Raw genomic sequence first — 14,101 nt, 5'->3', positions numbered from 1 at the left:
GAAGCCCTTTTGGAACATGGCGAAAAAAAATTCGAGAGCGAGGTCTGTCAATAATCCCATTCTTGTCATGGAGATCGTTCTTTTGTCACACCTTCTGAAAATGCGGCGCGCTTTGTTTACTTCTTTTTCAGGCACACTAAGAATATCAACTATAACACTACAAAGATCTGCAGCCTCCTCATCATCAAGGATGATGCCGTTAACACTACATAAATTAATTTTGAAAACAGTCTTCGCACTTTACAAACTTACTAATGGATTTTCTGTTACACCCAATGAGATTCCACTTATCTTCTGGAAAAAATGTATACTCATCTTGCGCAGGTCATGTTCCATATTTTTAATTTTTCGATACAATCAGGTACATACCCAGATCATTTCAAACAAGCCAACATCATTCCTATTGCCAAGAACGGCGATCTTAAAAGAATTGAGAACGACCTCCCCATTAGTTTTTTTGAACTCTCTGGAAAAGACTTTCAATACTATCGTTCACTATCATCTTTCAGCCTATTTCTATCCGCTCATCATAGACGCTCAGCATGGATTTTTTAGAGGAAGGTCTATTATCACAGACATTCGATTAACGGGCTCCCTGCACACATGTATTATGAGCTATCTCAGGAACCATAGAAATTGTGTCATCACCCAGGGCTGTTCTTCTGAGTCGTTCTTATAAAGACCTCAACAGTACCTTTGACAACAATAAATTTCATCCTTTGATATAAGGCTGAATTAATATAAGTTAATTAATTTGATATAAGCACAATGTCAGTGATGCCAACCGGCTTTAGCAAGCAATAAATTCCATTTCGGCACTGGGCAATTTTAATGGGCTCACAGTCAATGCAAGTAAATGCCGCTCACTCGCATTTGTGGACTCCAAGAAGAAAAGTCGCTTCCACTGCATATATAATGTGGGGCTGCTATTGCCGTTGTTGCTGAGGTCAGAGATTTGGGCGTTTTGTTTGCAAGAAACTGTAAATTCGATAACCATATTAGAAATAGACACTGCTCGACAAATTTAACAGAACAAAATGTTTTTCACGAATATTTTGTGAACAGTGTCGCCGAAGGAGAATATTTGATATCACAGGCATCCTGGCATGCAAATACCGGGCTGTGTGTCTTATGTCTATTGATTGCGTGTGTTCTATGGTCAATTTGTCTGTTTTATTGGAGGAAACCCCCTAGTTTCTGGGGGGAAACCTTAGGGTTAGTCGAAGGAAGCCCGACTAACTCAGACACAGAGTGAAACAATGCTCAGTAAAGTTCCTTGCGTCATCGACGGGATTCGAACCCGAGCCTTTTCCACCTGGTGTGGGAAGAACGGTGACGTTGTGCTACACGCGCAGACCGACCTACCGCCTTACAGAGTCACACATTATGCAAATTATTCATGTCTATAAAAACACGGGTTGCGACCATCACGTCATTCCCTTTTTGGTTTGCACAGCGGGATCGCCACACATCTACAGTACTCAGGATGACAAGTCATCGTCGATTAGATGATTTTTTGAGATGGCGGGGCGTTAGACAACTTGAAGCCAGGCAGTCGCAGGCAGAGGTGGCACGTTGGCTTAATGTGTCATTCAGTTTCGTCTCAGGACTATGAAAGCAGTTTCGGGAGGCAGGAACCATTACAAGAAGAGATGGCCAAGGTCGCCGGAGGGTTATGTCAACCAGAACAGACTGACTCTAACAGCAATAGAACCCTACGATGTCCTGTCATCAACTGTCTCTTGAGGTTGCTGCGGCCACAGGTGTAAATGATTTCACCTGTGGCCGCAGGTGAAATCATTTACAACCGGAGTGTGTTAAGAATACTCAATTCAAGTGGACTCTACCAAGGAAGCCAGTAGTTTGTATCCCATTAATCCCTTTCGGCATATAGGGGAAACCCTGGTTACCGCCATTAATACAATCATACTTTGAATCCCATTAACTCCAAACCACCGCAGAGCTTGTCGAAACCGATACAGTGAACGTGTGACTTGGAGCCTTGACAAATGGGGTACGGTTCTGTTCTCTGATAAGTCCCGCTTTAGCCTGCAAACAGATTCTAGACGTTATTTAATCTGGAGACAACGAGGAACGCGGTACCATCCCTTCAACATCAGAGAAAGGAACAGTTATGGCGGAGACGGTGTTCTCGTGTGAAGGCAGAATAATGATCAACGGCCGTACCCCATTCCATGTTTTTGGTAGGGGTACCGAAACTGCGCAGAGGTACCGAGGACAGATCCTCGAACCCTATGTGCGACATTTTAGGGCTACATTTGGCCCAGATTTTCTTTTCATGCACCACAACGCCACTGCACATAGAGCTCAAGTGGTCGAGAAAAATTTTTAAAATGAAGATATCCAATGACTGCCCTGACCAGCACGGTCACTAATTTAAATCCGATAAAACACGTGTGGTCCATCGCATTGCACGTCGATAGCCAACTCCTCAGTTTGTTGGTGAACTAATGTCTGCGCTGGGAAAAATGGCATTTGTTTCCACAGAATCTTATAGACATCCTTATATCGAGCATGGTTCACTGCTGTCAGAGCCTGTTTAGCCGTTGTAGGGGATCACATGCAGTACTGATGTCATGTGACCATATTTAGAGCATTTTGTATCGACTTCACTAATGTGAACGTTCTTGTGTTTCTTATACAGCTCCTATAAATGTGCTTTGTACCTGTCCGAAGCTTCTCGCTGTTTCCTCATTTCATCGTTATTCTATGGTAGGCCATATCAAATTGTGTCCTGCTTCAAACCAAGCTGCATGAGCAATACCACGTTTTTTAGTGTTCTGTTAATTTTGTCCAGAAGTGTAGGTGGACAAGCGAGAAAATACGTGAGATTTATTAAAAGACAAGCATACGAGGCATATTCAGGAATCCATTTCTTTGTATTCTTCTGTTCAAAACATTGGTACTACTTACCCTTGAATTTGTAACTCCTGTCTGGAATCTACAGGCCTATCACCTGATACACCAGCCCTAACAATTGCAAAAAATAAGTTGCTTTACTAAAAGAGGACTATGTTCTACCACAGGGTCTACTACAAGCTTCTTTGTCGCTGTTTCAGTTTGGAGTCGCTTAAAACTCTTACAGTCTTTCTAGATCTTCAACTACCATATCAGATTTTCACAGGACGGATTCTGGCACCAGACCTCCTTCAACATCTTTCTCTCCATATTCCAACTGTAGCACACATTAATAGCGTACTTTTCACATACCCAGGTCTCAATTTGAACAAACAGAACAGCTTTCTTCTCCGTGCAACTTCCCTTGCCAGTGAACTGAAGCTGAATTTGACGGCGAACGTTAAAGGCTGCTTACAGGCTGCTCACAGACTTCTGCAGACCAGAATAACGCCCACACAACCTTTAGCTAGAAGCTTTCGTTACTGCCGTTACTTTCGTGACGGCCTGTGCGGTTTATGTTCAACTGCCACTTGTGTGAAATCCATCTGTGTCATTTTGTTTTCTTTTTCTCTTTTTTAATTATAGTCTTAAGTTTTAGTAAAGTTAGTTTTTAAGTTTTGTAAACAACTATTTGTGAGTGATGGAATCAATTCAGTGTAAATAGTCTTAATCGTTCAATGATTAGTGTCATTACTTCAATGCATTTTGTAAGGATTGAAATTCTTTTCTTTTGCATTACATTGTAAATGGTTCAATTGTTGTGTGTAGTGTTGTTCTGATTTAAATAAATAAATAAAAATGGCGATTTCTGGCCGTATATTCACACATAATTCACCTCATTATTTCGCCTCATTCACACATGAGGAGTTATTCAGGGAGAGAAATGCCAGAGGTGAATTAAAATCTGGCAGTGAGCTAGATGATTTTGTAATAATTGAGAGAAAAGTGGAGGAGAAATTGTTGAAGATAAAAATAAGAAAGGCACCTTGAGTGGATGGGATCTATCCAGTTATATTAATGGAGGCAGCAAAAGAGGTAAACAAACCCTTAGCCATAATTATGAGAGCTTCCTTGAACTCAGGAGAGGTACCCATTGGACTGGAGATGTGCAAATGTATCACCAATTCACAAAGGGGATCAAAGGGTGACACAAGTGATTACAGACCAGTTAGTTTGACTTCTGTTCCAAGGAAAATAATGGAGTCACTGGTTAAAGAAGCATTGCAGGATCATTTAGACAAGACAGCAGTAATAATTCAGACACAGCATGGGTTTGTCATGGATACTGTGATGTGGTCACAAAGGAACTGGATGCAAAGAATAATTTCGATATCATATACATATGTATATGGATGTTAGAAAGGCTTTTGATACTGTTGCACATGGAAGACTGTTGCACAAATTGGAGCAGTGTGACATTGGAGGCAAATTGCTGCTATGGGTAAAGGTTGAGTGGGAGACGACAGAGTCGTAATCAATGGACACTGCTCTTCGTGGACTAATGTGATTAGTGGAGTCCTCCAGAGTTCAGTTGGGTCCATTGTTGTTTTCTGTATTTATTAATGATGGTATATCAAGCTTAATGTCCAAGTTTGCAAACTATACGAAAGTTGGCAGGGTTGTTAATGACGCTAATGATAGTACGGTGCTGCAACAGGATCTAGAAAAGTTGAGCAGATGGGCTGAGAGGTGGCAACTGAAGTTTAACATTGACAAATGTAAAGTACTGCATATGGGAAGCAGTAACCCCAGAGAAACGTATCAACTGTGTGGTACTACGCTGACAGTGGTAGAGAATGAAAAGGACCCGGGAGTAATTGTGCAGGCAGATATGAGGTTTTCTGAGCAGTGCAGACGGAGTGCAAGAATAGCTCATGGTGTCTTGTCAATGATATACAGTACAAGAATTTTTCTAGCAGGAATAAGGAGGTGGTTATCCCCTTGTATATAGCAATGGTCAGGCCACACCTTGAGTGCTCTATACAGGTCTGGAGGCCTCATTTTAAGAAGGATATAGAGCTACTAGAACGAGTACAGAGAAGGGCAACAAGACTAGTAAAAGAAAAAAAAGGGTTGCTCATACGAAAAAAGGCTTAAGTTTTGCAAATTACATTGTCTGGAGACTAGGCACCTGCGAAGTGATCTGATTGACGTGTATAAAGCTTTGAATGGTTTGAGCATGCTCAATGCTGACGGGATTCTTCCTCTTGCCCAGAATGCCTGTGAGGGCATAAATTCAAATAGAGGAAAGATAGTTGTAGGATAGATGTGCAGAAGTTTGCCTTTAACCAGCAGGTGGTTGATTGCTGGAACAAACTTCAATCTATCGTTATAGAAGTTGATAGCTTAAATAGATTCAAGGCAGAAGTAGCAAACATTTGGAGCGAGTGGATGGGTGAAATGAGAAGGATTTTTTTTTTTTTTTTGGCTGATGCTATATAAGCTTCCTTTCTTGCATCATGTACCCTTTCTAATGCTAATGCTAATGCTAATGCTAATATACACTGAGATGATTTTGCATTAGAAACGCGTACCTGTTTTCTGGTTATGCCACTTTCAACGCGTAACATGGCCTGGATACGGTACAGACTCCAATGGGGAGTCTGTACCGTATCCAGTAACATGCGGCGACCACATTGCGTCCAACAGATGCTGGTGTTCGATGACATTGGATCCTATTCCACTTTGTCACACACATGTCGATTGGGCTGAGATCAATGTAGTTTACCGGCCGTAGAGGGATGGAGAACTTGCCAGAATACCAGTCGAACTAATCCAATGCGGTTGCATCCCTGTGACTTAGAGAATTGCTGCTAATCGAGAGGTGCGTGCATAAACAAGTGCACGAGGTCAGAAATGACGATCCAGTAGGAGTCCCCAGTGACACGTTGATTGAATGGTACCAGTGGGGGTAGGGTTCCTATCCAAACCTTGCTGTCCTTTCTTGCAGTGAGGTTTGGAAGCCACATCCCCACTGTCCAACCCTACAACCAGACAGAGTAAGATGGGCAACCTAGGGCCTCACTAGGGGGTCCTGCAGCAAAGCAGCAAAAAAATAGAACCTAATACTACTCTAACATAAACCAGACATTACACTTTTCTGGCTTTTACAGTAGTACAAGTCATCACAAGAGCACGATGGTGCAGATGTGAGAAAAAAATCTCTCACGCTAAACACAATGCCACTATGAGTACGACCATACGAGAATTTGGAAACGCGATTCATCGGAGTAGCAATCCGTTTCCAGTAATCTACTGTCCAATAGCTTCGTTCCCATGGGCAATACGGGCTCATTATTTTTTCATAGTTATTCCACTCTTCATAAACAGCACAGAAGGCTTGATGAAGCGGCAGTGACCGAGATATTTTCCCCACTAATCGGTACTAAAGATCATTTCCCATTGGAATTCGGTTAGGACACATGTCCGGCCCATTCTTCGCTCAGAATACTGGTCTACTGAATGTTGCTCATAGAATCATAGTTGAAGTGTTTCTAATGCAGTACATCTCGGTCTAAGCATTATTACTACACATGCATAAAGACTTACAGATGGCACATGTGCCACTGCCAAGCATATTTCGGAAGTAATGGACGAAAATCTGCATTTCCTATATTGCCTATTCTCGCTGTAAATCGCAGCAGCCGTCTCTGTTCGTACTGCCAGCCTGAAATAGTAAAATTAATCAAAAAATATGCAAATTAACGTCAGAAGTTTCTTCTCGTTTTTTTTTTAATTTCCATTTAAAAAATCAAGATAAATATATTAAATAAGGAAATATTGTTGTACTAGGAAACACTAGTAAAAAATCCCATTGAACAGTGTTTAATAATGCAGTCTTCTGACCGCATTGACAAACATTTAATTATCACGGTAAGATATGAATGTATTTCTATAAGGTTTAAACAATACATAAAAGAAAAGTAGATCATTTTGCTCCAATTATACAGGGTATCTCAAAAATATTGAGACACCCTGTATATATACCTCCCCTAAACAAACGTTTAGGGGAGGTAGGTAGCATCTAAAGGAATGTGAATAGCATAGGAACCCATAACCAGAAACGTCGCCATAAGTCGGTACATGGCGCTGTTCATCAGTTGGCGAGAGGGAAAATTTCTGGTTTACTCATTCAATCAGTAGTCGCCGCACGAAAAGCATGCATCGATATACGAACTGTGAGCTGGCAGACATACACCTAGTGTATGGATTAGCAGAGGGCAATGGACGAGTCGCTCAACGAATTTATGGAGAACGCTTCCCAGACAGACATCTACCGGACCACCGTTTGTTTGCGCCTGTTCATCAAAATTTGTGCGATTATGGGTCATTTAGAAGTAACAGGAGTAGTGCCGGCAGACCACGTTCGACGCGAACTCCCGCCATGGAAGAAAGTGTGTTGAATGCCGTCCAGAATAATCCTACTACCAGCACACGTGCCGTTGCCTCTGACTTAGGACTGTCTCGTTGCAGTGTACAGCGTGTCTGGCACGACGATTCCTTACACCCCTTTCATCTCCAAAGGGTTCAGTTACTGCTCCCCCAAGATCATCCTGCACGTGTGGCTTTTGCGCAGTGGTTTCTCCAAGAAAGTGTTCAACACCTGAAATTTCCACCCTATGTTTTGGTCACGGATGAGGCTTATTTCACTCGGGAAGGCTTATTCAATCAGCACAATGCTCATGTGTGGGATCACGACAACCCACACGGTGTGCGTCCCCATGCGACCATACCTGCCCACACATTTATTGCTTCGCAATAAATGTGTGGGCAGGTACGGTCGGTGACTGCTTAGTCGGCCCCTACCTGTTACCATCCCGCATGAACTCCGCTAAATATCGGATCTTTCTTGACGATGTTCCAGCAAATGTGAGACGCAACATTTGGTTTCAACATGACGGGGCGCCCGCCCATTATGGAAGGTGTGTTCGTGACCATTTGAACAGGCGTTTTGGGCGTCGATCGATTGGCCGTGGTGGACCCGTTGCCTGGCCCTCACGCTCACCTGATTTATCGAACCTTGATTTCTTTCTGGGGGGGGGGGGGCTCTCAAATCTATCGTGTATGAATCGCATGTGGAGACGGAAATGGATCACGTGACGAGACTCGTCTGCGCTGCTGCTACTGTCAAAGAAACTCCAGGTGTGTTCGACCGTGTCCGCAAATCCATGCTGCGTCGGTGTGGCGCATGCATCGCGTCTCATTTTGAGACACCCTGGAACCTTCGAGCATCTGTTGTATACATCATGAAATGCATCTATCTCGTATTCCATTGTTAATATTATGTTCGCAGGGGACTTTAATGCCCATATTGGCGTGGACAGATCTGGTTGGGAAACAACAATGGGCAAGTTTGGCCATGGGAAGATCAATGACAACGGCTTACGTTTGTTGTCCTTTGCCGCATCTAACAACCTGATCATTGGAAACAGCCATTTCCAGCACCCTCAAAAACATCAACTTACATGGCGAAATCCATCTGGCAAGGACTCAGCAATCCTGGACTACATTTTGATCAATGCCAGATTTCGCTCATCACTCATGGACGTTCGTGCCATGAGGGGACCTGATTGCGGATCTGATCACTACCTCATCCGGGCTAAGGTGCAGCTCAAATTACGGCATGCAAAAAGATCATCTCGGTCAGCCAAGCTGGACTGGAGGCAGCTAATGAATGCTGCCAACAAACAGGCATATCAGATCGCCCTATCCAACCGCTTCGAGATGCTGGCCGTGCCCGAGGATATAAATGAAGAAGAAAAGCAGATCTCTGATGCCATCCTGGAATGTGCCAAGCCCCTATGTCCACCTGCCCGACGTCGAACGCAACCATGGATATCAGACGAGTGCCTCGACCTCGTGGACAAACGGAAACAGGCAAAGTTGGTCGACTTTGAACGGTACCGGCAGCTAAACCGAGAAGTCCGACAAAGAATGACAGCAGAAAGAGAAGCATACTGGAACCAAGTGGCAGACGATCTTGAAGTGGCGGCATCCAAAAACGAGTATCGCACTCTCTACCGCACCCTCAGATGTCTGAGTGGAAAGACCAAATTGACTAGTGACAACATCAAGAATGCTGATGGGACCTTCGTGCGATCACCATCCGAACGCCTGCAACGGTGGAGTGAATTCTTCAAAGCTTTGTATAATCACGACCCACCTCAGGGACCGCCAGCAACAGCACTCTCGATCGACCCCCCTGAGGTCTCCATGGTCGATGTTGAGCCTACAGTAGAAGAAGTGAAAGCAGCCATACAATCCCTGAAGAATGGCAGGGCACCAGGAGTGGACCAAGTCACCACAGAAGCGATCAAATCCGGGGGAGATGTACTGCTTCGCCGACTACACTCACTCCTCAAAACCATCTGGTGCACTGAACAAATTCCGTTAACATGGAGGAAAGCCATTATCGTACCGATCCACAAGAAAGGTGATAACCGGGACTGCAAGAACTACCGTGGCATCAGCCTCCTTTCCATCATCGGAAAGGCCTTTATGAAGATCATCCAGTCAAGACTGCAAAAACATCGCGAGCAAACCAGTCGAGAAGAACAGGCAGGATTTAGACCTGGGCGAGGATGCTGTGATCAAATCTTTGCCATTCGTCAGCTGATGGAGGAGAGGATCCGGTGTGGACAGCGAACCGTCATTGTTTTCATTGACTTTAAGTCTGCTTTCGACTGTGTCCACCGGCCTGCCTTATGGAAACTACTATAGGTTGAACATGTACCTCGAAAAGTCATCACACTCCTCCAAACTGCATACAACGGTTTAACCAGCCAGGTGCGCATCCAGAACGATTTATCTGAGGAATTTACCATCCAAACTGGAGTCCGCCAAGGGGATGTAGCCTCCCCGTTGCTTTTCAACATCGTGGTCGACGCCATTATGAGGCAAGCATTCAGAAACAGACAGGGCATACAATATGACAAGGATCACTATGTGACTGACCTGATGTTTGCTGATGATAGTGCTATCCTTGCCGGTAACGACGCTGAAGCCACGGACATCCTCTACGACATTGCCCGCATTGCCCGGCCATACGGTTTGAAGATCAATGCTGGTAAGACAAAGGCCCTGACAACAGATGGGTCGCAAGCCACCATCTATCTCGAAGGCGTCCAGATCGAGCAAGTGCAGGACTTTAAATACCTTGGGTAGCTGGTCCAGGAGAAGAAAGTTGCATCCACCATGGAAATCCACAGCAGAATTGGACAGGCGGCCACTGCGTTCGCCTGGTGTCTGTGGAAGAGGACCAACATTTCCACAAAGACTAAAATCCGACTCTTCCGGACTTTGATTCTGCCCATTCTTCTTTACGGATCGGAAACATGGATTTGTCTCAAATTAGATTTGAACAAACTTGAGGTATTCCAAATGCGATGCCTGCGGCAGATCTTGGGCATCTCTCTTCGCGACCGCATCACTAATGATACCATCCGTGCCAGATGCCAACAGCAACCAACCATTGCTGACCAAATCCAGAAGCGAAGGCTCAGATGGTTTGGCCACGTATGTAGAATGGGCACGAACAGAATACCATCCACACTCCTTTGGAGACAACGACCCACCCAATGGAGCATCCAACGGACTGCGCCTAGGAAAACGTGGGCCAAGCAAGTGGAAGCTGACTTGAAGAGCCGACGTCTCGACCTTAACCAGGCCAGGACTGAAGCCATGGATCGTAAGGTATGGAAGAACATCACAGAGCAAGTCCGAAACCCTGCGGCACCTACAGCAGCATACTGGTTGCGTGGCCAACCGCCTCCCCCAGCTGCCAGCTAAGGACCAAAGAAGAAGAAGAAGAATATTATGTTAATAGTTAATGTTTGTCACTAATTACTGTCTTGTGTCATTTCTGCTTCTTGTGCCTCTGCTACTATTTTCCCGTGACGTTTCCGGTTATGGGTTCCTATGAGATTCACATTACTTTAGATGTTACCTTCCTCCCCTAAACGTTTGTACCAATATTTTTGAGACACCCTGTATAGAAGTACGAGCGGGTATCAAAAAGTTCATACTCTCTTACCAGTTTACCCGTCACCACCAAATACGGAGGATGCGGAAAGGTCAGGGAATGACCACCGCATATCCCGGAGCAATATGGCCTTAGTTGCTAATGCTCCTAAAAACCAAATAACAAACAAAACCAGTTTACAGTAGTTCAGTAGTAAAAGCCTCTGCGAGTAATTAATAACTCAAATATTTTATATTCCAGATAAAATGTACTTATAAATCAGATATCATGTATTTCATGTATTTTATAATTGTATGGCATTTTTTAACATAGTTGTATATGTATGACCACCCCCTAGCCAGTGGCTGTAACCGGTTTGTTCTCCAAAGAGAAATATAATAGCATTGGAAAGGTGAAACTTCACAGGAACTTTAATCCTGTTCTATGAACTGTCCATGTATAGTAACACATTTCTCCAATCTATGGATCAGTTATTTAATGCTTTGATCATAGAAGTCCGCACTTTTTGCCTGAAACCACGTTTCCACTTCATTGACGACTTTCTGAGACTAGTCAAAGCGGCGGACACGCAATAGTGTCTTCATTGTACACCCAGCATTCGTCACAAACCGATCAAAAAAGTTCTCAACTTCCGTATTACACAAATCCAAAAGTTGGTGAGAAAATTGCATTCGACATTGTTTCTGCAAAATCGTCAGCAACCTTGGAACTCATCGGGCAGAGACCGATGTGCAGAGACCGATTAGACATGTGCAGATGGTCATGTAAAATGATGTGGGCAGACCCATAACTAATTCCCACTGCATTTGCGATGAAAGAATTGTCACACGTCTGTCACTCAGCACCAGCTGCTCAACCTTTGCAACCATCTCACTGTCTGTGGATGTTGATGGCCCTCTCTTGACTCGTCAAAGACACTTGTACGACTGCACTGGGAGTGTTGTTTCCACTTTTTTACAGTATCATAAAATGGACAATCTGCCCATACATAGTTTTCATTTCTTCGTCAATTTCCTGAGCTTTCTTGCCCTGCAAATGCAGGAACTTGATCACTGCTCGATAGTTCACTTTGTCAACCGTAGCGTCCCTCAGATTACGGGCTCCACCTCTGGTGTACGATCACCTACGGGAATGAAATTTCACATGTTATTTATTGAATATGTAGATTTATTTAACTTATATTAAAAACGGCATGTTCCTATTGATGTTTTATCTAGGTCGGGTATGAACTTTTTGATACCTCCTCGTATTTATAATATTTATAATTTATAATATCAAAAATACCCCTTCGTATTTTTGATACCCCCTCGTATTGTGTAAGTTCACTGCCGAAACTATCAATTTTGTGTGGTCTCAAGAGAGCCTGGAATGGTATCTTCGTGTTCTTTAACAATCATACACCGTGAAGCACAGGTAATTTTTTGGGCTCCACCGGATTTTTCGGTGATCCGGAGTAGCTTCTGTTGCTGGAGTTGCTTCTCGGTTGCCAAATAGAGCTTAATGTCGTGCATATCAGGATTTTTTTTTTTTTTTTTGGATGGTGCAGCAAAAGTCTCAGGCTTCCTTGCACCATATAGCTAATGATAAAATAAGGTCGTGCAGGTGGGAGAGAGTGTAAAGGTTTTTTTTTTTCTTCATTCTTTGCTGTTGTCGAGCATGATGGATAGCGAGTTGAAAGCTAGACAAGAACCACAGCGGTCTCAAGGAATCTTCCTCAAAGATTCCTTTACTGATGGGGGGTCGATCTGATATTGTGATGTTCTTGACCTTGATGGTGGTACTCCATTTCATCATTGTTAGCTGCGCAGGTAGCACAGTGGTATCGTCACCGTCCACCCCACATCGGGTGGAAAAGGCCCGGATTCGAATCCCGTCGATGACGCGAGGAACTTTAACGGGCTTTTTTTCACTCCGTGACTGAGTTAGTCGGTCTCAGGCGTAGATATCAAGGATTTCCCCCCAGAAACTGGGATTTTCGTCCAGCAAAACAGACAAATCGACCATAGAACACTCGCAATGACATAAGACAATGAACTGACATAAGACACAACACGGCAGATGAATTTAATTATTTAGGTGGCCTAAAAATAAAAAAAAAATAAAAAGAAAACTCATCATTGTTGCTTCTAGGAAGTCACTGTCGGATTGACTTTGTAGACCTTCAGCGTCTGTATTAGCCAGCTATGAAGCATGTAATCGAAGGCGTTGCGGTAATCGCTGTAGGCCTTGTCCTAGTTGCGGCGTTTCTTATAGGCTTGCTCTGTAGTCTGCGCGGTAGCACAGTGGTATTGTCACCGTCCTCACAACACTGGGTGGAAAAGGCCAGGGTTCAAATCTCGTCGATGACGCGAGGAACTTTATGGGCTTTTTTCACTCATGGTTGAGTTAGTCGGCTCAGGCGTAGATAGCAAGGTTTTATCCCCAGAAACAGGGGTTTTTCGTCCAGCAAAAGACAAATCAACCATAGAACACAAGCAATTAACAGACGGCAAATGAATTTAATTATTCGGGTGGCCTAAATATAATGGTTTTGTTTTGTTTTGTTTTTTTAAGGCTTGCTCTGTAACTGTAGCATCTACAGTTACAGAGTTACAACAGCATCTTAGATTCTGTTACATCTTAGTTGAATTTGAATACGGCTTAAGAAATAGTAAGAACAAAGAAGGATTAATACAGCAGATCAGCAATGTGATCAATAATTCAAAGGACCCAAGTATATCCCCAGGGGCTCATATCTGGTGAGTATGGGCTTGGCACACCCAGGATCCTGAGCTGGATATCATCATTCTTCCCTTTCTTGGTGATTCATTCTACTTCTCTCTCTCTCTCTCTCTCTTTTTCTCTCTCTCTCAGGGTAATAGGGAATTTTTTTTGGCCGGTGCAGCATAAGCCTCAGGCTTCCTTGCACCATATGGCTAATAATAATAATAATAATAATATGGAGGATTTTAACTTCCTAGATATTGACTGGAACCAGGGCCGTGCACAGGAACTCGAGGTCCCGGATGCAAAAGGTGCTAAGGGGCCTCGTTTATTTCTGTTTAGACTTGCGATAGCTCCCTCAATAGGGGGACCCTAGTGCGGCGCATCCAATGCACCCCCAATTTCAAGACCCCGAAAATCTGGAAAGTTTTCTGAGCAGTGCAGACAGGTGCCAGAGCAGGTCATGGCATGTTGCTAATGATATGCAGGGTTTTTTAC

The 14,101-nt window shown here is 43.8% G+C and overlaps 1 protein-coding gene across 2 annotated transcripts in view; it reads right to left on the bottom strand.

Annotated features, from left to right (window-relative positions):
• The window catches only part of Loxl2 (Lysyl oxidase-like 2), a 152,247-nt gene that overhangs the window by 21,912 nt on the left and 116,234 nt on the right, over nt 1-14,101 (bottom strand). For both annotated transcript variants that reach the window (XM_090385564.1, XM_090385563.1), the window contains exon 6: nt 6,469-6,586. In XM_090385564.1, coding sequence (XP_090241690.1) covers nt 6,469-6,586 — 118 coding nt within the window. The remainder of the gene's footprint in view (nt 1-6,468; nt 6,587-14,101) is intronic.

The sequence above is a fragment of the Mastigoproctus giganteus genome, chromosome 11 (assembly GCF_048544385.1).
Source record: "Mastigoproctus giganteus isolate SK-2022 chromosome 11, ASM4854438v1, whole genome shotgun sequence".
Taxonomy (NCBI): Eukaryota; Metazoa; Arthropoda; class Arachnida; order Uropygi; family Thelyphonidae; genus Mastigoproctus; species Mastigoproctus giganteus.
The sequence above is the reverse complement of the archived record's forward strand: the minus strand, read 5'-3'. Positions and strand labels throughout refer to the sequence as shown.